The following is a 27,219-nucleotide window of genomic DNA, read 5'->3' as shown; positions in this document are numbered from 1 at the left end:
ATCACGGATTTTGTTGCAAGCTGTTTAGTGTGCTAACAACACAAGTACTTGGCTGCATCTCCCCAGGGACTGTTACAACCATTATCGATACCGAATGCTGTTTAACAAGAAGTAAGTATGGATTTCATTGTCAAGTTGCCAAAATTCCAGGGTTATGATGCGATGTTAGTGGTGGTAGACCGCCTGAGCAAATATGGGCACTTCTTACCACTCAAACACCCATATTCGGCTAAGATAGTGGTAAAGATCTTTGTTAAGGAGATAGTTCGCCTGCATGGGGTTCTAGTGTCCATTGTCAGTAGTGATCAGGACCCTTTATTTTTTAGCACGTTTTGGAGGGAATTGTTTAATATACAGGGACTCAACTCGGGATGAGTACTGCTTACCATCCTGAGACGGACGGTCAAACTGAAGTGATAAACCAAATAGTTGAAGGCTACTTAAGATGTTTATGCTCTGAGCAGCAAAGGAACTGAAGTGTGTTGTTGTCGTGGGCTGAGTATTGGTATAATACCAGCTATCAAGGAGCAACTAGATATACTCCTTTCGAAACAGTATATGGTAGGGCTCCCCCTCTCTGAGCAGGTTCATACTGGGAGAAACTCCAGTTGAAGTCATTGCCCAAGAGTTGCAAACAAGAGATGAAGCTCTTACACAACTAAAGTTTCATTTGAATAGAGCATAGGATTTGATGACAAAGCATGCGAACAAAAAGGAGTAAGTCGGCGGATGTCAAGGTGGGAGATTGAGTTTACCTAAAGATAATGCCTCATAAGCAATCCTCAATGCCATCCCGATTGCATCTGAAACTTTCAGTTTGTTATTTTGTCCATTTTCAAGTTGTGCAGCAGGTGGGGAAAGTGGCCTATAAGTCACAACTACTAGACACAGCTAGGATACATCCTGTGTTTTATGTATCCCAACTCAAAAAGGTAGTGGGGGTGCAACAGGTTGGAAAGGAGTTGCCTCCTGAATTACAAGCTGAAGGGCCAACCTTCTGGCCAATGAGGGTTTTGGAGGAAAGACAAGTGCAACAAGGGGAAGAGCGGGTTCAACAAATACTAGTAGAATGGCAAGAAGGACAGAGAGAAGGGTGTTCATTCATTGGCAAGTGTACCAAATTGTATCAAGTAATATAAAATGGTAAGACCAAGTATCATTTCCCAAGAAACTCGTGTTCCTAAAAAATCGTGTAATATCTTAATTAATTAAGACTAAAGAACGATTCCAATGATTAAAATTAAATCGCAATAAGAGTAAACCTAATAACTTGAATGTAAAATTTGATCAATTGAGGTTAAACACAAGAGTGAATGGATGATGTTGATAATATGAGATGATAATGTTGTTGGGGTTTAGATTTCACCATCCTTACTTTCATGCATATAAGAATTCATCTTCTTCATTAAATTGTTAATGTCACTCTCTAAATTACTTAGAACCAGATGTCTCGACGTAAAAAGTCTATCCTTAATTATTAGACCATAATGTCTTGCATCCCTAATAATCAATTTTGCATTATGAAAAGAAGCTTAAGACAACCAAACATTTTATCCCTATGTCTAGGCAATAGTCCCTTTCGGTGAAATTCTCCAAATCCTGGTTCCTAGGTATTTCCCAATAACAAAGAAAGTCATACATCATGCTATGAGTGACCAAAACATAACAAGCATTGAGTAAAGGAGAAAATCACTAACAATTAATGAAAGAAGCATAAAATAATTCAAAACATATTCAAATACATGAAAGTTTAGAGGTTACATTCCCCAACAACAAATGAGTTTAGTTCTCCATTGCATGGAGAATCTAGGTGTACAATGATGGAAGAATGAGATAAAAACCCTAGAAAGATAAGAAGATAGCTCCCTGATAACGGTTGAAATATCGTTATTTTTATACTTAATTTTGATATTAAAAACACCCTTTATGATTAGAAACTAGCTTGAACTCATGTTTTTGCTTTAGTTTTGTGAATAAGAGAGTTGAGGTTATACTTGATGATTTTATCACTAAATTCCCTTGTTTTGGTAGGCTATTGGAATGATTTGAAAGAAGAGTTAAAGTACCAAATAGTTAGAATGCAGAAAAGTCGACCAGAATGCAGAAAAGTCAACTAGAGTGTAGAAAAGTCAACCAGAATGCAGAAAAAGGGCGCTGAGCGCCAATTTCTTCTGTCTCACGCCTGAGCGCCACTGCTGAGCGTTAGTTTAGTGCCGCAGCTATCGTTGGGCGCCCTTTTGGGGCGCTGAGCGCCAATTTCGTGGGTTTGGACCTGTTTTCTGTTATTTTTATGTTCTATTTAAGGACTTGGACGTCCGAGGGATTGTATCTTTTGATGGCTTGAGCACAGAAACATACCTTTCACCCCTTGGGGGTAGATTTGGGGATGTGATAGCTCTTCTCTTCTCTTTCTAGGGTTTTTCTATCTCTTTCATTCTTCTATTGTTCATCTAGTTTCTCCATGATGATGGGGAACTAAACCTTATTTGTTTAGCCTCAATTGATCAAATTTGCATTCATGTTTATTTTTATTGCATTTGCATTCAAAAACCCCAAAAATTGTTCTTAAGTCTTAATTGATTAAGCGATTACATAACTATTTAGTGACGTGAGTCTCTTGGGAAACGATACTTGGTCTTACCATTTATTATTACCTGATACAATTTGGTACACTTGTCGGAGTGTTAACACTTTCGCATGCCAAATCTACCTCCAAAGGGTCGAAAAGTGTGTTTCTGAGCTTCAGTCGTCAAAAGATATCAACCCTAATGTGTAGAAGCCTTTAAATAGATCAAAATTGAATCATGGGCCAACGTCGTTGGCGCTCAGCGCCCTAAGTGGGGGCAACCAGGCGTCCTGCGGTGTGGCTGGCTGGCGCTCAGCGCCCCTGGAGAGGGTGCCCAGGCGTGCTTACGAGATGAGTGGCGCTCAGCGCCCCAAATGGAGGCAAGCAGGCGCCCTTACGAGACTTCCAACGCTGAGGGCCCCTAAAGAGGGCAATCAGGCGTGGTTGCGTGACAATCAGCGCCCAAGGCCCCAAAAAAGGGCAACCAGGCGCCCTGTGCCTTCTTTAGCCTTCTTTCCTGGTGGTTTTGTTGTCCCCCTGGGTTCCAACTCCTTGGTACTTTACTCCTCCTCTTTCAAAACATACCAATAACCTACAAAATTAAGGAAATCAGTGATAAAAATCAGTAAGTATAACCTATATTCACTTGTTCACCAAATTCCAACTAAAACAAGAGTTTAAGCAAGCTTCAAAGTCACAAAAAGTTAATTTAGTATCAAAATTGCATCATAGATAACGGTAAATTCAATCGTTATCAAAGGGGCGACATGGGAAGACAGGGCAACAATACAAGACTAGTATCTAGATCTTAACCTTGAGGACAAGGTTGAAAAAGAGGAGGAGGTAATGTTAGAGAATGGAGAGTTTATGTGAGAAGAGGAAAGCATTAATAGCCTAACTGGCTAGGTAGTTAGGAGATGTGGGAAAGAGGGAATGTATAAATAGAATTCTTGTATTGTTTTACTTACGTTTTGACAGTTGTTGACTTGATAGAAGTTTTAACTCTATTGGGGAGGTTAAGTTCCCAATTGAGATTGTACAGAGTATTCTTTCTATTATAAATACAAGATTAGCATACTTTGGTCTTTTGTGTGTGATTTCTGTGTGCGATTGTTCGTTTGGTTAGGTTTAAACCATAGAAACCTAACAATCACTCAAAAGTTGCATGGCTTGGTCCTCTCTTTTTTTTTCTATGAGAAATTAGAGTAAAAACTCTACACAAACACTTTTATTTGCACTTCTGGCTGGAAGTTATCTAGCTCATCCTTGCAACTTTGTGAAATACTCGGTGATTGTAAGATCGCCTTGTATAAGAGTAGCAATATTAGCCTTCAACTCAGAAATGTGAAACAAATTTTCCTGGAAATATCTGGATTTTAAATCATTCCAGATATCCTCTGCTTTATCTATCCATAATACACTTTGGCAAATTTGCTTAAAAATGGAGTAGAGAATCCAGGAAACAACCATTTTATTGCACCTTTGTCAAGCCACATATTTCTTATAATCCATTTTAGGTTCAGTCAAGGTCCCATCCACAAACCCTAGTTTGCTTTTCGTGCTCAACACTGTTTTTCCATCGATGTACTCCATGAATGGTAATTATTGCCATCAAGAACGGGGTGAAACAAGACAGGTTGTAGAGTTTTCGTTGGGATGAATATACATGCAATTATCTACAGCATGTGTTTGACTTATTTTTACCATGGAAGAAAGAAAACAAGAAATAAAACAAGAATTGGAAAGAAAAGAAACTAAGAAGAAGAAGAAAAAATAAACGAGAGATGACGCAAGAGAGCTCTTCCAGGAAGAGTTCTTATACCATATCATAAAAATGCCACTTGAGCAGTGTTCAGCATAGGTGATTGAAAATGACCAACATGATCTTCAAAGGAAAATAACATGTAGTAGAAAGAGAAAGAAAACAAAAGGATTTTCATTACTATTCTGTGACAAAAATACAGAAAACTAGACTTATATACTAAACTGTCATAACTGAAAAGGGAAAACATGACAGAATTTTTCTAAAGTTAAGATGTAGTGCAAGCATAATTGATCAAGGTTTGGTCATAATTTCTCACTCAAGATATTTTGTTTGTGAGCTTTCAAACAAGAGATGTGAAGTTGTTTCCGTACTAATAACAATTATTCTCTGAAATAATTTGGATTAAATTAGATTTCAACTTTTCAAAGCTAAGAACTAATGATATATTTATTAAAAAATGAGTGAAAAAAATGTATAAAATATTATGAGATTTCTCTTATTTTTTCTCTTAGGTCCTTCTCTTCAAATTTCTACTTATTTCTCTTTACATTTTCTTCCTATTCTCAAATACTTGTTCCTACCGACTAAATCTAATTCATTAGCATTTAAATAACACTTTTAGAACAATATTTTGTCAATATAATTGTTTTTACGAAATTTGGTATTCGTGTTAACAAAACTTTATACAAAATAAAAAACTAGCACAATGTTATTGAAAAAATGAGTATTGATGAATATATTAATATTTTTAATTACTTTTATTCTTAAAATATTTTATTAAATAAAAGAATACGATTATGAGATTAAAAAAATACTTATTCTTGACTTTCGGGGTTCTTAATATATATTTTGTTTGGATATTACTTCTCATATATTTTAATTAAATCACTTCTGAAAAATAATATGTGAAAATATTTTACAAGTCATTCTAATAGTTTCTTTTGTAAAAAATTAGTAAAAACAAAATTGTGAATTTAATTTTTTACAATAAAAACATAAAATTATTATAATTATAATTATAAAAGTAAATATAAATCATTTTTATAATTTTATTATAATTAATTATTTAAATTTTAAAAAATAATAATTTAAAAAAATATCAAATTAAAATATCAACTTTAAAAAATATCATATAAAAGGTAAAAGTGATAAATTAATTATTTTAATTTATAAAAGTAATTATTTAAAAGATAAAAATGAAAAAAAAAATATTATACTAAAATAAAGAATCTCAAATATAGATAAATCAAACAATGTAAGTAAAGTAAATTTGAGAAAGGAATGCTATACATACACATCCATATTTTTAGTAACAGACTAAAATGTATTGGCGAGTATTTATGTATGTTGGATGACTATGAATAAAAACCTCTTTTATATATATATATATATATATATATATATATATATATATATATATATATATATTGGTTTTTTAATATACTTAAGCTCTTTTTTCAGTTGGTACATTTTAGCATAATGTATTCGATTTTAGTAGAAAAAAATACTCTCATATATTATTGAATTTATGTTTTAAGGTTAAAGGCATTTGAATGATTTCAATTCTCAAAACTAAAAAAAAACAAGAAACCCCAAACCCTTATTTTCTTCTCTCACTCACCTCCCTCTCATCCCTCGTTTCTCTCAACCTTTTCTCTTTCATCTCTCTCATTCCAACATTCTTTCTGTCATCCTACAGTACCCCTAACTGAAAAAATCAGAAACACTTATCTGACCCTAATTCACATTCCTCACTTATTCAATTTGTTTCTCTCTCTTCTTCATCCTCTCTCACCTCTACACACAGCAACTTGTGACGCCGCAGTTTGTTGTTCTTACTATGTTCGTTCATTTGTTTTCCACTTTAATAAAAAAATAATTGATAATGTTGATTTTTGATTGGAGGACTATGTTATATCTTTTTCGTTCTAATTGTTATTAAATTTGTAAAAACTAATGTCTATAATAATTTCAAAACTAAAAAAACAAGAAACCACCCATGAAAAGACATTAGCATCAACCTATAATAGTTGCAAAGCATTTAGTTTCTTAATACCAATTTTGATAAAATCATAGAAATCAAAGGAGTAGAAGTTAAACTATGAGCGTGATGGTAACAAATTTATTAAATTTAAATTCCAATTTGAAATTCAGTGCATTTTGTTTTTCTTAATTTCACTTCTGCGGCAAATGATAAATCAGAATGACAACATCATGTTTATAATTTTGATAAAATCATAGAAATGAAAGAAGTAGAAGTTAAACAATGAGCGTGATGGTAGCAAATTTATTAAGTTTAAATTCCAATTTAAAATTTACTGCATTTTGTTCTTCTTAATTTCACTTATGCGACAAATGATAAATCATAATGACAACATTATGTTTATATTGACCAAACAAGTTCGAGATGTGAATTGCTTAAAATAAACTTATATAACGTGGTTTACTTTGGAAAGTGATTTTCTAGTCCAAGTGAGAGCTAACAGGTTCATTATGACTAGTTTACTAATTTTTGGTTGATTTTTAATTAGTTGGTATATCAATGGAGTTCTTCTTCGAAACTACTCAATATTGTGCAATTTGCTCAAATCTAGAAGATATGTAATTTATTAGAATATTTTAATTCTTTTTACAAAAATGAAATGAAAATATGCTTATCAATGTGAAACATTCGAAAAGGAACAAGCACTTTTCTGAATAAGGGGAGAGAGTCAACAACAACCATTTTCTCTGTTCATAACCCTCTTCAATAATTTGTTCCTGTTAAATCATTTAGTATGATGTGCAGGAACTTCATTTTTTGTTGTGTTTTGAAGTTGGTTATATGCAGAAGGTGAAAACTATATTTCGAAATATTGTTTTCAGATATTTTTTAGAATTATTTTAAGAGTTGACTTCAGAAATCCATTTTTTAGACAATGACTTACCCCTTCCGGAATCTCCTTTCCACATAACGGTTCTTCTTTTCTAGAAAATATTTTCGGATAACTTAATAGTCAAAATATCAAATCTCCTTGAAGATAAACTATTAATTCTAAAATTTAAAAAAGAAATTTAATAACAATCAGAAAAGATATAACACAACCCTCCAATCAAAAATAAACATCAACTTCATAATTATTTTGTTATTAAAGTGGAAAACAATTGAACGAACAGAGCAAGAACAACAAATTGCGGTGTCGCGGGTTGCTGTGTGTGGATTGAGAGAGGATGGAGATGAGAGAGAAACAAATTGGATAAGTGCGAAAGGTGGACTAGGGTTAGGTGAGTGTTTCTGATTTTTTTCAGTTAGGACTATTGTAGGATGACAGAGAGAATGTTGGAGTGAGATAGATGAAAAAGAAAGAGTTAAGAGGAATGAGGGATGAGAGAGAGGTGAGACTAAGGGTTTGGAAGTTTCTTGTTTTTTTTTTTAGTTTTGAGAATGAAAATTATTCAAATACCCTTGACCTTAAATATATATATATATATATATATATATATATATATATATATATATATATATATATATATGGGGTTATCTAACATATGTTTTAAGCCCTTTTTTTAGTTGGTACATTTTAGTAAAGTATACAAAGTTTTAGTAAACAAAAATACCCTCATATATTAAGGATTCTAAATTTTAAGGTCAAGGGTATTTGAATAATTTTCATTTTCAAAACTAAAAAAAATACAAGAAACCCCCAAACTCTTACTCACCCCTCTCTCATCCCTTTTCGCTTTCATCTCTATCACTTTAACCTTCTTTTTGTTATCCCTATTGTAATCCCAACTGAAAAAATCAGAAACATTCACCTAACCTTAATCCACATTATTCACTTATCCAATTTGTTTCTCTCTCACCTCCATCATCTCTCTCACTCACACACAATAACCCGCGACACCGCAATTTGTTGTTCTTGCTCTATTCGTTTATTTGTTTTCCACTTTAATAACAAAATAATTGATGATGTTGATGTTGATTTTTGATAGGAGGGTTGTGTTATATTTTTTCCCTTTTAATTATTATTAAATTTCGTTTTTAAATTTTAGAATTTGTAGTTTATCTACAAGGAGATTTTATATTTTGGCCGTTAAGTTGTTCGGAAATATTTTCTAGAAGAGAAAAACCTTTATGTGGAAAGTAGATTCCGGAAGGGGTAGGTCATTGTCCAGAAAATGGATTTATGAAGTCAACTCTTAAAAATAATTCTAAAAACATATTTTTCGCTTAAAACAATATTTTGGAATGTACTTTTCACCTTCCTGCATGTAACCAACGTCAAAACAAACAAAAAATGAAGTTTCTGCACACGAACAAATTATTGAAGAGAGTTATGAATAGAAAAAATTGTTATTGTTGACTTTGTCCCCTTATTCAGAAAAGAGGTCGCTGCTCGTTCCTTTTCGAAAGTTTCATATTGATAAGCATATTTTCATTTTATTTTTGTAAAATTAATAAAAATATTTTAACAAATTACACATATTCTAGATTTGAGCAGATTGCAGAATATTGAGTAGTTTCGAAGAAAAACTACATTATATACTAACTAATTAAAAATCAACTAGAAATTAGTAAACTAGTCATAATGAACCTGTTAGCTATCAATTGGACCACCAGAAAATTACTTTCCAAAGTAAATCACATCATGTAAGTTTATTTTAAACAATTCGCATCTCCAACTTGTTTGGTTAATATAAACAGGATGTTGTCATTCTGATTTATCATTTACCACAGCAGTGAAATTAAAAAAAAATACATTGAATTTCAAATTGAAATTTAAACTTCATGACATTCATGGTTTAACTTATACTCCTTTCATTTCTATGATTTTATCAAAATTGGTATTAAGAAACTAAATGCTTTGCAACTATTATAGGTTGATGCTAACGTCTTTTTGTGGGGGGTTTCCTTTTTTTTTAGTTTTGAAATTATTATAGACTTTAATTTTTTAGAAATTTAATAATAGGAAAAAGATATAACACAACCCTCCAATCAAAAATCAACATCAACATGATCAATTATTTTGTTATCAAAGTGAAAAACAAATGAACAAAGAAAAGAAAAGCTAAGGGTGTATGTTAGCAAACCCTACATACACACATATATATACATACATGTATATATGCACATACATGTATATATGCACATACATACATATACATACATACATATATCTATATGTATATATATATATATATATATAAATATATCTATATGTATATATATATATACATTTTCCATTTTCGTAGAAAGGTACATATGCTTTAAATGAAAGTTGTTGTACCACTTAATTTCTGCGATTGAAGCAACTGCCTAATATGAAAGAGAGAAGACTAGCCCAAGAAAATTGGCAAAATCCAACCAAAACTTTTAAAATTTCAAAGATGCTTGTTGGGCCAAAACAATACAGAGATCAAATCATAGTAATGTCAATTTATTCTAACGCCGTTACCAAATTCAAGATATATAGGTTCTAGTTAGCAAGAAAAGCATTGGAAGAAAAAAATCTTTAAGAGTTTAGTGATTAGTAGTTCAATAGAAACGCTTTCACATCACGCAAACTAGCATTCCAAATCTCTTCAAATAATCTCAATCTTCTTATCTTTCTTTTTTTCCTTTCGAAACACTAAGAATAACAATCATTTAACCTATAAAAACACTTGGCAAATGCAGAGAGAACTTAAATATAGTACAACTATTAAAGGAAAGAGTTGGTTACATTAATCTACCAACATAGGTAGCTCGGGGATATTGCCGTTGCAGCTGTGGCCACTGAACAAAAAGTTGATCAGCCATCCGGAACTTGTACAGGAGCAAGCCACTCAAGGAGAGCCTTCTCACTCTTGCAATACTCTCAACATAGAAAATTGATGACCATTTGATTCCCACTACCTGCATAAGAGAAGCTGAGAGATTTCAGTAGCATTACAAATTATCAAATGAAGTAGATAAATTCAGTTATGGAAATAATAAAAAACTATTGAGGGGAACAAGAACCTTAAATATGAATGCAATTGCACATATGGGAATGCAAGTTCCAGGTCCATTACAAAGTATCTGGATAATAGCATACACAATTAGCTCAAATTGTAACAGACTAAAATATAATAACAGAAGCAAATCATTTTGGTATAGTACCACTTCAGGTCTAATTTTAATCATTAGCCACAGCGCATGCACCATTGCAATTAATGTAGTCCAAATTGAGGTTATATACGATTGACCAACTTCCCTACTCCGATATATCTTCATGAACTGGGCAGAATGTGTGACACTTGTTGCATTCTGCAGTAAAATTTATTTCTGATCAGAATCTGTAAACCAGCAACAAGAAAAAGTGAAAATACAGACATTAAGATATATTCTCTATTTCGGGTCCCAAGTCTGCAACTGCAAAAGGTTCAAGAAGAAATCAATAAAAACAATGATACCATAAAAAAAAATACAGCCATTCAATTAATTTATTAATTTTAAAAATTCCATCAAGGTAGCAGCTATTAAAGACAACAAACGTCTTGTGACAATAAGCTATTTGTACAGACCTAGATATTCGTGAAAAAAGCCTATAAGGGACTGGGCAGCATTGCTTTGGGTCTACCTTATTGCAAACAAGGTAATCACGTTTGTATCCGGCAACAATAATTACTCTCACATTCAATTCTAGAGGAATTCAGCCAATAAATTATCCCCAAAGAAAAAGTTTTATTTCCCTATAACTACCAAATGGAAATATATGACAATATTTTGAGCACCAATTACTACAGGCATTAACGCACATAATTTTGATCCATATATAGCAAAAAAAGGGTATCGTGTTAAAAACTATCCAATTTTATATTGTAGAACGTCCCCTTCCCCCTGCCCAACCCACACACCAGAGTAAGAAAAGATAAATAGAGATCACTGATAAAAGGTACTTGAGACAGTAAAATATAGAACCTCAGTAGCAAGGGAGTTTTCCAACAACTGAGCTTTTTCAAGACTCATATTATCAGTAGCTGCAGCAATGTAGAATCTTGGATTAAACCTATCTTTCCGTAACACTGCCAATAGATTAAGCATCTCAGCAGTATGACCACCTAAAGCAGATAAAACTATTAATTTGTGGAATTGCCATGGAATGTTTTGATATGGATGGAAAAAAAAGGAAAATAAGGTAAAACCTGATCCTAAAATAATGAGGGTACTGACAGGTTTTGAAGCCCTTTTGCTCAAGGGCCAGCAACTGTGATATATGACATAAAGGAGACGAACCAAAATCAAGGAGACCACAAAAATGGCACTTGAAAAGAGAGCAATTGAAGACACATTAGAGAACCTGCAGCCATTGCATTTGTCCATCGGGGGTAGGTTCAAGATTTCAGTCAGAGCTACACTTACATCTTCACTGCAGAATTCAGGAGAAAATCAATGTTGTAGATATGATTAGTTCATAAGAAATTAAGCTGGAATTTATACTTGCATGTTGTAGTTACATAAATACATACACGGAAGAAGGGATGCGTTACATAAATACTCACAAGACCAAAAGCTCCCAAGATCTCAAAATAAATAATAATAACCACTGTGAACAGCTTGAGAAGGAATGCTAACAAAGTATTAAAAAATGTAAAAACTTGCCCAAATCCCGAAACATTACGGCTGGAAACCAATAACCATATCATGTGGTTTAGTTTTATACCAAACTACTTTTTTGCAAAATCAAGTTTGGTGTTTTTCAGAACCAACTTGAAAGTGGTTTTAGAAACCAGGAATTGGTTGGTTCAAAGCCAATTTTAAATCTAGTTCAAATACAAACCTGGTTCTGATCTAAAACCAGTTCCAAAGCATGAACCAATAACCTGGGTTTAGGTTCAGAACTAGTTTCAAAATAAGTGTTGAATATTTTTTTCCCAACAAAACCAATTTTAAATGGAAAAAAGGGAAAATATACCCCGTACCAAAGTTTTGTTGTTGAATCATGAAAGTGTACATCAGACAGCATTATCAATGGTGAGATATGGCAGAGGGCTGACATTTCGCCATATAAACACGCCATTGCAGCCTATGGCGCTGCCATACCGGCATCCCTTCACAAATTAGAGAATTAATAGCTCCCAACTCTTAGCACATCATAATTGAGAGATTAAATAACTCTATTAATACTGATACTGGATTTCAGCACAATAATATTTCAAAAACAAATTTCAACGAACAATGCGAGGGCATGTTAAGGCAAAGTTATTCTAGTGAATAACACCAATAATAATACACTAAATAAATTCAAATCAAGCATCAATTGCCAATCTCGGAATTTAAACAATAATACGAGGGGGTAGTAAAAAGATTAAGAAGAATAGTTTACAAAAATAAATTCCAATAAGAAATAACAGCAGTAGAAATCTATGAACATTTTACTCACACTGTGATCCAATAGAAAGATTACGAAAGAACGAATCCTACCGAAGACGATGGTAGTGGGATTTATGGCGGCGTTCTGGTCTGCTCTTGGTGCCGGTCACCGATTCGGTTCCAGGGTATCTTTTTGGTTACACAAGATGTAAGTTACCGAATCCGTGTTGAAATTTACTACATGTTCCACAAATTTTACCAAAGGAATCATAAGTATATTTACGAGGATATCCTTACAAAGAAAATGAAAGAAGAAGTTTGATGTTTATTGATAATTGTAAAAGAAATTTGCAATCAGATTCTGAATTGAGTTAAATTATTCATTCTTTTATTCCCAATTACTAGAAAACCTTGTATAATGACATTCAGCGTAATTAAATTGTTTTACTGTTTTACCTTTAATAATATTTTCAAACTATAACAAAAAAATTCATAATAAAATATGTCAGTATAATAAAATGAGAGAACTAAAACTTAATAAAGTAAAAGTACAAAAACATAAAATAAATTTATTTATTTAAACTACACACTTTAAACCATCACACAACTTTCTAAACATACAACAAAATCAATAATCAAAATATCAAAATTTATTAAAAGAAGAAAATTAAATTCACTTTGCAGTTTGACATATGATTAAGGTTAAATCATTTATAAGGTTTCTATTTATTTCAATTTGATCTTTGTTTGTTTTTTTATTTCAATTGAATTTTTAATGGTGAAAGATTGATGCAATTAGACTTTTGTTATTAAATTAGTTGAATAACCTTAAATATCACCTGACATGTCACGTTGATATGGTGTAAAAAAAATATGTGACAGATTCTTAGTAAGGTGGATTTTGTTATTTTTAAAATAAGGATTAATAATTATTATAATTCTTATTTATGTTGGATTTTTTTAAATAAGTTTTTTTCTTATTTTTTTTTTCAATTAGGTCTTTAAAAGTGGAAAATTGAAGTAATTGACTTCTTGCCATTAAATTGGGTTAACATGGTTAATTTTAGGTGACATGTATGTGAGGTGGATTAATTTAAAAACGTGTCATATGTAGAGCCTCTTAGATAAAAAAAATGTTTAATTAAAAGATTAAAAACAAAAGGGTTTCTACAATTAAGCTTGCATGTTCTTCCAACAAAGATCACTTTGTGGTTTTGGATGAGCAAAATCCAAAGGGAAAACTTGCACATACTCCCTCAATTTGAGGAGCAAGTAAAGCATAATGCCGACAAAAAATTCCAAAGTGAAACTACAACACAAACGAGCATAACGAAGGACTCTTTTTTAGTGTTCATGTCTTTGATAGCCATGACTAATTCAATCCCTGCAAACAGTAAAAGCACCCTAAGAATCCCAATCGGAACCAACTTTGAAATCGTCCTAGGTAATCTTAACGAAGGAAATCTTTGAAGGCCCAAACCTAAGATCTCTGAAAATGGAAGGGTCGCGAACAAAAGAGAAGATGATGGCCATGGAAGATGGTCGTGCCAACTGGGTTTTGCAATTAAGGTTCATCACGAAGGAGGTTGCGATTTTGATCTAGGTTTCTGATTTAATCTCCTGCAAGTTGCTTGCGATTGACGAAGGATGAGAAGATGCAGCAGCACACGTCATGGTGAAGTTGGTTCGTAAATCGCAACGCCACTAATAGGTTTGCGTCGCGAAGATGGTGGAGGTGTGAATTGGTGAGCTTGAAGGCGTGCGAATTTGAGTTTTCTGTTGGTCTGTTGTGAAGCGTAATTAGGGTTCCTGAGTTTGTGAAAATTGGGATTTCTCTGCATGTCTGTTGTGAGGTGCGATTCATTGTAATTTGGGGTTGATTTTTGGGTTTTCTTTCGCAGGCTTGATGCATAGGGAAAAATATTTAGGGGTGGTGCTTCATCGTAATGGAGGATGACCCTTTTTCTTAATTTTTTTAATTAAACATTTTCACCTAAGAGAATCGGCTCATTAAAATAATTCACCTCACACTGACACGTCACTTGAAAGTTAACTCCGTTAACCAAATTTAACGGCAAGGAGCCAATTACTTGAATTTTTCACTTTTAGGGACCTATTAAAAAAAAAATAAGAAAGAGACCAACATAAATAAGGACTACGAGAATGATTAAACCTTAAAATAAAAAATTAAAAAGTTTCTTTTTCCATCTAGAACCAAAAAGCTTCATCCTTCTTCATTAATGGTGGTAATAGCCTAAACAGAACCATCGTCAACCACCAGATTTGGTGAAACATTGACAATAGCGAAGGTAACATTGCTTCTCCATGATACCCAAACCAGCAACGACAATGAGAATAATTGTGCCTCCATCATCTTCCTCATAAAAAACGCGACTTCACCAATGTCTCACGCTTGCAAAAACAGACCCAGGTTCGTTTAATCACAAATTAATGAACAGTTCACGAGTCTCATCATCCATCTTCTCTTGCGAAACATCAACTTCAAAACGCATAAGCCAAATTGTGGAAGCCATCGCGTTTCCAAATCACGCTGCCATGGGAACCACCTGCAGAAAACTAGAAACCAGCATTTGTTCGTCCACCACATGTCTCGCGTTAGCAACCATCACAATCCCCAATTTCACTCAATCAATCCCCAATTTGGATGATAGAACCCGATAAACCTTGATTTCATGAAATGCAAATTCCCTAAAAAAATCTCAATTTGATTTTAATTATATTTTCATGAATTCTGATGTTTAAAATATCAAAAGGACGAAAAAAAAGAAATGAAATAAGAGCGGGTGAAGGAGTTAAGTTAGAGATCTGTTTCTAGACCTTGAAGTCACTTCCGGGATTAGCTTGATTTGGGCTAGGAAATCCTTTTCTTTGTAGGTGATTGCCACCATTAATGGAGGAAGAAGAAGTTTTTTTTGGTTTTTAATGAAAGAAGAAGTTTTTTAATTTTTAATTTTAAAAATAACAAAATCCACCTAACTAACCATCTCACTTTGCCATTGATTTTAATTACACCATATCACTTTGCTACCTCAATTCACATTTAACGCCCTTAAGCCAATTTAACAGAGGGTCTAATTGCATAAATAGAAGAACTCAATTGGAATTAAAAAAAATAAGTGAGGAGCCAAATTAAGACAAATCATCCTAAACAGAGAAATAAAAAATGATTTAACCTATGATTAAATACGATGCTAACATTTGACAATATAGGCCTTTTGCACTCTTTTATCAAGTATAGACTATAATATAAGAAAATTATCAATTTGCTTTTTTTATTTATTTGACATTTTTGTTTGTTTCAAATCTCAACCACCTTGATGTTCTAAATAATTGTCTAAGAAAAAACAAAATGTGTCATCATGCAGGACGGAAAAAAAGAGCATATCCACAAGTTCAAAAGACGTTGAGAGCGCATAAGAGCTCCAATGAAAGCGTCATTGACGACATAATGATCGCTTGACCAAGACGATCAAAATCATGTAATCATCGGTCGAAACTATAACTCCGATAATGACAGCGATAGATGATGGCGTCGTCGATGGCGGTAGACGATGATATCACGTAGAATATAGTGAAAAACTATGTATAAGATTAATCTCCGCTTATGTATAAAGATAGGATCCTCCAATTTTAATAGAAGAAATATGAGTTAAGCCCAAAATACAAATAAAAAACACATTAAACAAAGATAAAGATAAAGATAATATATCGAACAACATATAATAATTATATATAATTATTAATATATATTATTCTTGTATATTATTATAAATTTTATTATTATTATTATTATTATTATTATTATTAACATTATTAGTAATAATAATAATAATATTATTATTATTATTACAATAACTATCATTATTATAACATAATTGTATTATAATTAGTATTATTGTAACATCCCAAAAATACAGTATAAAAACTATACAAGAGAAAAATCACATATTCATAATATTCCATATCAGTCTTACAAAAGATGAGACTTACGCTTATGGCCGAACGACCTTACAAGATAACGGGAAAATTAAAACTGTACAAATATGCAATCTAGACTGAACAGTTTACAAAAGACGTACCGAACGGTCATAGAAAATAAGAAAACAACAAATGACCGAACGGTTATCACACAAAGAAACTAACTACTGACTGAACGGATCTACTGTTCGATCTTAACTTCTACCTCGACCAAACTTTCTTCTTCCAGTGCCTCTTCCAGCAAAGCTTCTCCTTCTACTCACATCCACACGGATGATCATTGAAACAGAAGGACAACCACCGAATGCACAAAACGGACAAGACAGAAAATAGGGTAAGCTTATGTAATTTAATTCAATTATCAACATATATTTCACTCAATCAATTTAAACAAGATAACTCATTAACTCTTTCATGCAAAGCCTAAGACTAGACTCTGACTGTCCGGACTGTATGAATTCTGTGTAGCTACGACGTTCGTGCACCCGGGTGATGTAGTAATTGTGATACCCTCAACAGCTGCCACCCGAGGTTAGTCCGTTCTGCCCAAATTAATCATAAGGACTAGGACCTCCTGCCATTCCCACACATGACTTACCCTTCTCTATGTGAGAAACGAGTAATCACGGAATATCAGGATGAACCGCCAGCTTAGCATGCCCACATTCATACTTTACCAATTCCAATATACATTCATGTGATATTCCTCCCCAAAATACTCGTTCATAACCGAAGTCATTTCATCCATATCATATTCCATCATCTTTCATTTTCAAAACCTCAAATCGAACAAATTTGAATACAGATCCCATAGGATACCAAATACCGACCGTTAATCTTCAACCCCGAACGAGACCGAACACTTGGAGTGAGACCGAGAGGTCTCCAGTTCCAAAATTGATCAAAACTGAGAGAGATACTATCGGAGTTGAGAAAGACACCGATTACAATAATATTTCTCAAAGACTAATAAAATCGAACGTTATTTACAAGGTGGGCCAATTTAATGAACTGACTCATGAGAGTTTAGACCGAACGCCAATAAGCCTAGGCCGAGTACTAAGACTCTAGGCCAAACACCATAGAAACTGATACTGTAGGACATCGAATAATAATAAGTGACGGAATTATATGAAGAAACCGAACGCTATAAATACTTAGCTTATTTATGAGTTTAACATCAAGGAGAACAAGTGCTAGTCGAAGACCGAGCACTGTAGAGACCGAACGCTATTAGTTTTGGCCGAATGCTCTTATTTAAAAATTAAATTACAGAATCAAGGTCGAGCGCTTGGTTTAAGACCGAGCACCACTTAGTACGAGCACTTGGCATAAGACCGAACACTACTTAGTACGAGCACTTGGTGTAAGACCGAGCACTACTTAGTACGAGCGCTTGGTGTAAGACTGAACACTACTAAACTTATAGAATAAAGGCTTGATAAATATAAGATACCATTTAACTAGTGTTTAAGAATGAACGAAATATATACAAATACATATAGATATACTTAAGTTTATAACAGAATACCAAGGAACGAATATCCTTGGTTTAACGCTTATATACAAATATTACTAAACGAAGACGCTCGGTTCTCAACTGAAATTCCATCCAAATGAAAGAATCCAGTTCCAACCGAGTCCACAGGAAAACCGAACGGTCAAAGACCTTCAGTGACGAACATAAATTTTCATATGGAATTATATACTTAGAATTCTTTATATCAATTCATTTCTCAACATCTATCTTCATAATTTCATACATCCATATCATAGTAAATATTCATACTTCATACAGTCAAAACATAGCAACAATCATATTTCATATTCATTCAGCAAATCAACGAACATGCATCCATTCAAAACGAACATAAAATCAAATTATATAAGCTTCCCTTACCTCTTAACGTGACCGAACGCTCACAGAGGCAGAATACGGGTTCACCTCTACCAGTCTTATACACTTAGAGCCCACCGATTTAAAACTAAACCAAATTCAAGACCAAAGTTTCTATCAGAATGAGTGATAGATTGTCGTTGAAGCTAATAAATTAATACTACTTTTCAAGGGAACTTCAGTATTGCCAAGTAGTATTTAAGAAAGTAGATAGGGTTAACGTAACCCTGAGTCGTCTCCCAACGAACACGGAATTGCTTTCGAATATCTGATTCTTATGAATGCAATGCTTATGAATGCAATGCTTATGAATAAAAGTAATGGTTTAAGAATGTTTAAAGAACAAATAAGAAACTTAAAAACAGTTACGATGAAATAGGCTAATTCCACTGCTTTTCCAAGATAGATTCATCATCGGTTATTCACGGATAATTGTTCAATTGATTATTGTTTAAGTTTCAAATTAATTAAAGTACATTATTAATTAATTTGAGGGCGATCATGCATTTAACCAAAGTAAATTCTCAATCAAATGCAAAACCTTTCTAGATTATTCACAATAAATTCAACCAAAGTACATTCTCGATCAAATTTTATTGTGTTTAATCATGTCTATTCTTAAATCTCCTAACCAAATTAAAAGCTAATCAATCAAAGTAAATTCTCAATTGATTATAGTTGAAATTATTACTAATCAACCAAAGTACATTCTCAATTGATAGTAAAAATCATTTAATCATATGAAAGTTCCTAAATTAAATCAAAGTAAATTCTCAATTAAACCTAGAAACCCTAGAACTCATATAATCAATATGCATGTAGATTCAAACACATTATGATGCAAAAATCTTTGCTTTTAACAAGATAGAGAGATGAAAGACATAGAGAGAACAGCTTAAATCAATAATCAAAGTAAACAATTGCATTAACTGAACGTAACCTCAGAATCCGTCATGGAATTACAGCAGAATAGCCCTAGATGCTTAGCTCTCCATGAATGGAGTTGAATACAAGATGAAAGAAAAGTGAGAGGAGTATGAGAGAATGAATTAAGTGAAGTGAAGTCCTCTGGGTCTCTTTAAATAGGCTTGATTGGGCTTGGACTCTGAATATTCAGTTGATAGAATCTTTTATCTTATATCTTCCAAATAACTAAAAGATTTAAATAATTATAACATTATTTGGAAGATATTTTCTGTTGATATTCCCAATTTAAATTAATTCAACAACTGAATTTTATTTTTTTATCTTTTTTGACTTTCTAAAATTACACAAATGCCCTGAAATTTCCTCTATCTGCATTTTAGCCCCAACTGAATTATTCAAAATTGCACCAGAACCCCTGTTGACCAGCTTTGACCAGACTTAAGCAGTGTTGACCAGCTTTGACTGAGGAAGGGCGCGGCCAATGAGAGCTTGCCACGTGTCAGCCCTTTCCCACCCAAAATTAGGGTTTTGCAAATTGGGGGAAAGGGCTTCCCCCTCCACCTCTGCCGCGAATCTGATGCAGGTCCGGTGACGAAGCGGATGGCTCTCGTTGATGATGGAGGCGCGACATTGGCAATGCGGCATTGATGCGAAGAAGATGATGGATGGTGGTGAAGGTCGCTGTTTTGATGTGCGCGACGTTCGCGATTCGAACTCGCGATTTTTGGGTTGGTGATGTTTCTCTGCATTTCAGGTTTGATGGCGGAAACGGTTGAAGTCTCGCGGTGGCTTGTGAGAAAGAAGATGTTGGCCGCCATTGAGGAAGGTGGAATCGCGACTCTGGGTTCTGTGATTTTTCTGAGTGTAGGTGGTGAACATTAACGGAGGCCATGCGGCGTGGTGGCGCCATGGAGAAGAAGACTTGTGCGATGGTTGATGGTGGCCTGTAGTGTCGCGGCGGCAACACGGTGAGGAGCGTGAATCGTGGTGGCAAGGTGCGAGAATGATGGAATGGCGTGATGAAGATGACTGTGCCGTGTGAGAAACGTTGTATCGCGACAGCCATGGAGATGCGAAGAAGATGAACGGAGGTTGGGGATGATGCGGGACGGAGGCGGAGCGGCGCGGCAAGGTTGCGGCAGCGGCGGAAGCGGAACGGCGGCTAGGGTTTCAGTGGGTGGAAGATGATGCTCATGTGTTAGGGCTGATGTGGCGACATGTGGTTGGCTAGGTCTGTGTGGGTAGGATTTGGACACGTGGCATGATCTGGTGGACTCTAGCTTAGGAGGGGTATGGGTAGGGAAATTTAGGAGGTGTATTTAGAATAGGGTTACTGTTTGGCTTAGTATTGGGCCTGTTTAAGAGAAGAGGGGTGTATGTAAGGAAATTGGGAGGTGCAAGGGTAAAAGTTGCATGTTTGGCCCATCTATACATTATTTTCCAAATAAAACCTGATTTTGGGCCTTGAATTGCCATTTGCACCAATAAAACTTATATTCTCAGCTGCACAAATAAACATTAGAACATCTAAGAATAATTTATGCGCTAAAACTTACTTTTTACCTCTCTTTATTTCCCAAACCCAATAATTTCAATCATCACAAATTCACTTAAAATCAACCATTTAAACACAATTATCCCATCAAAATTTTAATTTTCAAACATAAATGTGAGCATAAATATGCACTCATCAATGAGATAATACATTCATGCAACCAGAAATCTGAGTTTGCATGTGAAAGGGAACTAACGTTCTAGGGGGAAAGCAATTCACCGGCTTAAAACCACAACTCGATCGGTTTAAATGAAAGCCCTTGACGCCGGGAGAGTTCAAACGGTGCCTGAGTGGTGATCGGAAGAAGAAATGATGAGAATCCTTAGAGAGAAGTAAGAGCTTTTTAGAAAGAAGGAGGAGAGAATGGAAGTTTCAGAAATCTGGGGAAGAAGAGTGCATGCAGAAGGTGGCGTGAAATTTTGAAAACTTTGAGTTTTACTCCTACCGTCAAAGTCGAACGGCCCCTCAGCTGCTCACACATGCCTTCCACTTTCTGATTTCCAGATCCCCTTTGCTTGACACTTGGCTTCCACTACTTGGGGTTTTTAGTGGATTTTAATAAGTTCTGACATCCCCCCTAACTACAAAAATTTTCGTCCTCGAAAATTAAAACTTACCAGAAAACAGACGAGGATACAAGTCTCTCATGGCATCTTCCACTTCCCATGTAGAGTCGTCCGTCTTCTTGTCCCAGACCACTTTAACTAATCTGATGGCTTTTCTCTTGAGTTGTTTGGTTCGGCTATCTTCAATGCGTACTGGATGCATCTCTACCAAACGGTCTTCACGAATTCGAACGTCTTTTAACTCCAACACATGAGAAGGATCCGCGATATATTTCCGGAGTTGGCATACATGGAAAACAGGGTGAAGGTTGGATAGTAGAGGAGGCAAAGCTATCTCGTAAACCACTGGTCCGATGCGCCTTAAGATCTGATACGGGCCAATGAATTTGGGAGACAACTTCTTAGGACGAACGACTCTGCCCACTCTAGTAGTTGGATTCAGTCTAAGAAAGACATGATCTCCTGCAGCGAACTCCAAAGGCCTTCTCCTCTTGTCGGCATAGGACTTCTGCCTGCTTTGAGACGCTTTCAATATTTCTTGAATCACCTTTACCTTCTCGGTCGTCTGCTGAATAAGTTCAGGTCCAGTCAACACCTTTTCTCCTTCCTGGAACCAATAGAGAGGGGTTATGCATTTTCTTCCATATAAAGCTTCAAAAGGAGTCATTCCAATGCTGGACTGGAAACTGTTGTTGTAGGTGAATTCAACTAACGATAAGACTTCATCCCAGACTCCCAAGTGATCTAAGACGCACGTCCTTTATAAATCTTCAAGTGTCTGGATGGTCCTCTCAGATTGACCGTCCGTCTAGGGATGGTACGCTGAGCTCATTTGTAGTTTGCTACCCAATTCACTTTGCAGGGACTGCCAAAACTGAGACTTAAATCTTGTATCTCGGTCAGAGATGATGTTGGACGACACTCCATGTAACCGAACGATCTCGTTGATGTAAAGTTGTGCAAGCTTTGCCATAGACATCTTCAGGTTGACAGCTAAGAAGTGTGCACTCTTTGTTAGCCGATCCACTCTAACCCAAATGGAGTCATGATTCTTGACCGTACGGGGTAAGTGGGTCACGAAATCCATAGAAATGTTGTCCCACTTCCACTCAAGAATCTCCAGCTGCTATAGTAGACTGCCCGGTCTTTGATGCTTTGCCTTTGCTTGTTGACAAGTTAGACAAGATGCCACAAACCGAGCGACATCACTCTTCATTCTTAGCCACCAAAAAGACTTCCTGAGATCTTGATACATCTTAGTCATGCCAGGATGCATGCTAAGATGACTTTGATGTCCTTCCTCAAGAATTATCCTCTTCAACTCGCCATCATTCGGAACACACGTCCTATCTCTGTATCGTAGGAGATCGTCCGTTCCAGTATTGAAGTACTTGGCTTTGTCTGTACCGATTGAGCTCAAGACCTTTTGCAGGTCTTCGTCAGTCGACTGCTTTTCCTTGATTTGGTCAAAGACGTCACTAGATATTCTAAGGGTACAACACCTTATACCGCTCGAATCTAAATTGAACTGCAACCTTAAGTCCCTAAAACTTTCAACTAGACTTAGCTCTTTGACCATCATTGTCGAAACATGAACTGCTTTTCTGCTTAAGGCATCCGCTACCACATTAGTGATAACAGTTGAAAAACTGTTATTTTCATGCTTAAAGTTGATACTAAAAGCAACCTTTAGACTTAGAAACTAGCTTGAAATCATGCCTTTTGTTTATATTTTCAGAAATAAGAGAGCTGGACAGGTTTATGCTTGATTTAAGTGTTCTTGTGCAGGTTTTGAGGTGAATTTGGTGAAAGAAGTGAAGAATAAGAGAGAGGACATTCGAAAAGACAAGAAAGAGTGCAAAAAGGAGAAGTCGAAGGCACCGCTCAGCGGCAAACTACCGCTGAGCGGCACTAGGTGACGTTGGAACCGCTGAGGGGCAAAATGGCCGCTGAGGGGAAGAAAGAAGACGCGCAATCACCGCTGAGCGGTAAATACCGCTGAGCGGCACTTTTTGGGCTTGGACTTTTGTAATCTTTTGTAACTCTAGATTAGTATATAAGGGCTTGCACGTCCTATAGTTAGCATCTTTGGCAGAAACGAGGCAAACACTCTCTCTTTCACCCCTTTGAAGGAGGATCTTGGATGCTCAGGCTACCTCTTCACCTTTATTGGGTTTATTCTTTCATACTTTCATTGTAATTCATCTAGGTTCACCATGAATATGGTGAACTAAACCTTGTATGTTTGTTGGGGAGTCAAAGTAATCTCTTGAAGCTCTCATATATGGATTTGTTGAGTACATCTTTGAATTAAGACATATGCTTTCTTTCATCATTAGTTAGGGTTTTTCCTCTTTGCTCAATGCTTGCATTGTTTAACTCATTCTAATGCATGATTATTGGTTTTGTTGATACGGACACGTACGGGGAAATCTAGATCCGGGGAATTTCTCCCAATATTATACTGACAATATTATATTGGTTGCCTTTAAGCTCCTGCACTCATGAACTAATCATTAGGAATGCTAGGAATTGTATGAACTATTTGATTAGGGAGAAGCCATCTAGAATGGTACATTAGAGAGTGGCATTAACAATGATGATTTGAATGTTGAATTCCTAAAATATATGAGAGTGGATGAGATGAAATTGACTCCCAACAACATATTCATTCATATATTTCCTTGAAAGTGTTTATCTTTTGTCTTTGTCATTGATCAATTCATGCATACATATTTAATTTTCGTCTTTGCATATTAAACTTCAATTATTGTGTTCTTAAGTCTTAGCTAATCAACAAATCACATAACTAAACTAGGCCGTGAGTCCTTTGGGAGAACGATACTTGGTCTTACCAAGTTTATTACTTGAAACGATTCGGTCATACTTGCCGATTGTGAAACAAGTTTGTGACATCATATTTTGGTGCTTACAAATTTGTCCATCAAGTTTTTGGCGCCGTTGCCGGGGATTCGTGGTTTAACTGGTTAATTTGTGTGATTATTGATTATCTTTGACTTTAATTTTGAATTTCTGTTTTTATTTTTTCTGTTTTTATTATTTTATCTTTTTAGATTTTATTTTTATCCTTTAGGTTAGATTTTATTTTTATCTTTTTAGATTAGATTTTATTTTAATTTCGAATTTTTATTTTATTTTATTTTTCTGTTTATATTTTTCAGTTTGTATTTGATTTGATTTTATTTTATTTTTTCTGTTTTCTGTTTTTCTGTTTTCTGTTTTTATTTTCTATTTTTTATTTTTCGGTTTTTATTTGATTTTATTTTATTTGATTAGATTATATTTTATTTTATTTTATTTTATTTTCTGTTTGTATTTTATTTTATTTTATTTTATTTTATGTTTTTATTTTTCTGTTTTTATTTCCTATCTTCTTATCTTTTCAATTATATCCTTTGATTTTTTTTCTTTTCTCTATCTTTTTGTGCTAACAATTGTTTTTAGGGTTTTGTGCCTAATGTCTGCAGAATGCAATTTGGTCAAGAGTTTAACTATAGGGGCACTCAATTCTACCAAAGTAATCTCAACCAATGGTGGGAACCTCACTCAAGCATGGATCAAAGCCAATTTTGGCAAGCTGCTGGACAATTTGAGAACCAACCACAACAACAATGGCAGCAACAACCCTTTCTATCAGGAAGTTTGGATAGGTTGGAGGACACCCTTCAACGATTTTTAAAAAATTCCGACTCTACTCAGAAAAGCATTGAAGAATCATGTAAAAGAATGGAGATGCAACTTCGTCACATTAGTCAGATATTAAATGATGATGTTAATACTGATGTTAACCTTAAGGAGGAAGGGCAAGTCATTATCACTGAAAGTGACAAGATTCTTGATGAGGAAAAATTAGAGGGAGATGAGGAAAGGGTAGAGAGAAAAGAGAAAGAAGAGTTGAGTGAGAAAGATAAAGATGAAGAAAAAGAAAAAGAAGTGGTTGAGAGAGAAGAGACAAAGAAAATTTGTGTGAAAATAAAGAAGTTGAGGAGAAAAAGAAAAGGGAAGAAAAACATAAAAGAAAAGAAAAAGAGAAAATTTAGGGAGAGAAAAAGGAAGAAAAAGAAGATGAGAGGAAAGAAGAAGAAATCATATGAAAAATCACATCCTCATCTAAAGAAGAATCATAGGAAGGAAAAGAAATTTAAGTGCCTTATGGAAATCTTCAAGAAATTGGAGATTAAAGTTCCTATGATTGAGACACTGCAACAGGTTCCTGGTTTGATCAAATTTCTGAAGAAGTTCAGTAGAAAGAAGAAAAAGAAGAAGGAACTTGAGCTTTATTGGGTCAAGCTAATGACGTTAAAAGAGCGCTTGCTGGGAGGCAACCCAGTGGATTTAAAAACTTTTGATTTGGTTTTGTAACTTTTAAATTGTGGACATTATTCTGTAAATATTTTTGTTGGATCCAGCATCTACTGAAGGATGCTAGGTGGTTAAGCATCTACTGAAGGATGCTAGGTTTGTAACACCTACTGATGGGTGTTGGTGAGAAAATTTTGCACCTACTGATGGGTGCTGGTAAGTTGGAAACACCTACTAATGGGTGCTGGTGGAATTTGGGTCAGGCTCGTGACGTTAAACAAGCGCTACCTGAGAGGCAACCCAATTGATTGATTGTTTTTGTTTGTTTATTTTAGTTAGGGTTTGCATAAGCATTTTTAACATTGAATTGCAGGGAACCTATGAGGGACATGTAGGGAAGGCACGTAGGTCAAGAAAAGAAGGAGAGGAGCACATCACGAAAGTGCCGCTGAGCGGTATTTTACCGCTGAGCGGTACTATTGCAGATGGGCTTAAGTTCCCCTTAGCGGAACCCGAGCCCATTGGGGTATTTTTAAACCCTAAGCTGCGCGTTTTTATATTCTTTCAAGCTCTTCTCTGCACTAAGACTCCCACATATCTCCTCTTAGGTTTCCCACATCTTTTTACTCTTCCCTCTTTAGAAAATTTCTCTTCCACTCACTTTTACACTAGTGTGCTATCAAAGTTTGGGGTTGGAAGAGAGCATTCTAGTTTGGAAGCATTCTCATATCATCTAGCATCTCCACCCAAGTAAGTAAAATGCATTTTGTTCATTCTAGGGCTCTTGAAATTGACTGTGATTGTCAAAGCATGAATATTTAGGGGTTTTGATTTCTATGCATGATTTGATGATATATTTGATGTTTGAACCGATTAAACTGCTTGATTATGAACTGGAAAACTGAAAATTGCATTTGGGTGGAGTTAGGACAGTTTAAAAACGAGAGTTGCAAAAATCTGCAGATCACCGCTGAGCGGCATTTACCGCTGAGCGGCACTCTGCCAGATTTGCTTTTTCTGGTTTGTTGCGTGTTTGAATGTGGCACTGGTGGCGCTGAGGGGAAATTCTGGCCCTCAGCGGTGGTTTAGCTTCAAAAGGAGTTTTGTTTTGTGTTTACTAATGATTAACATCATGTTCTGTGGTTTTGGATTTATGATTGAATGCAGGAATGGCATCTTCTTCAGGAAAGAGATTGAAAACCATGGCAACCAAGAGAAAGGAAAAGGAACCAGAGCAGCCCCATAATGGCAGGTTCCTCTCTAGGAAACATGAGAAGCACTTTAGGGTGGTTCAGGACAGGAGACTT

General features: G+C 34.9%; 1 protein-coding gene across 10 annotated transcripts; it reads right to left on the bottom strand.

The window, feature by feature from the left end:
- Nucleotides 1-9,890: 9,890 nt before the first annotated feature.
- On the bottom strand, nucleotides 9,891-12,967 carry LOC124834346 (uncharacterized). 10 transcript variants are annotated; one of them, XM_047309015.2, is made up of 8 exons: nucleotides 12,757-12,962; nucleotides 12,255-12,383; nucleotides 11,633-11,701; nucleotides 11,478-11,539; nucleotides 11,254-11,393; nucleotides 10,453-10,599; nucleotides 10,312-10,371; nucleotides 9,891-10,206 (listed from the first exon to the last, which is right to left on the bottom strand). In XM_047309015.2, exons 2-8 carry the CDS (start codon nucleotides 12,350-12,352, stop codon nucleotides 10,030-10,032), a joined length of 753 nt encoding a protein of 250 aa, XP_047164971.1. In that variant the 5' UTR covers nucleotides 12,353-12,383; nucleotides 12,757-12,962; the 3' UTR covers nucleotides 9,891-10,029. The 10 variants fall into 10 exon arrangements, with proteins under 10 accessions (XP_047164971.1, XP_087956303.1, XP_047164969.1 ...); XM_088100177.1 differs by having other exon boundaries at nucleotides 11,478-11,701; nucleotides 12,716-12,961; XM_047309013.2 differs by having other exon boundaries at nucleotides 11,478-11,701; nucleotides 12,757-12,961.
- Between the last annotated feature and the right edge of the window lie 14,252 nt (nucleotides 12,968-27,219).

The sequence above is a fragment of the Vigna umbellata genome, chromosome 10 (genome assembly GCF_029865625.1).
Source record: "Vigna umbellata cultivar VRB3 chromosome 10, Vumbellata_1.0, whole genome shotgun sequence".
NCBI lineage: Eukaryota > Viridiplantae > Streptophyta > Magnoliopsida > Fabales > Fabaceae > Vigna > Vigna umbellata.
The sequence above is the reverse complement of the archived record's forward strand: the minus strand, read 5'-3'. Positions and strand labels throughout refer to the sequence as shown.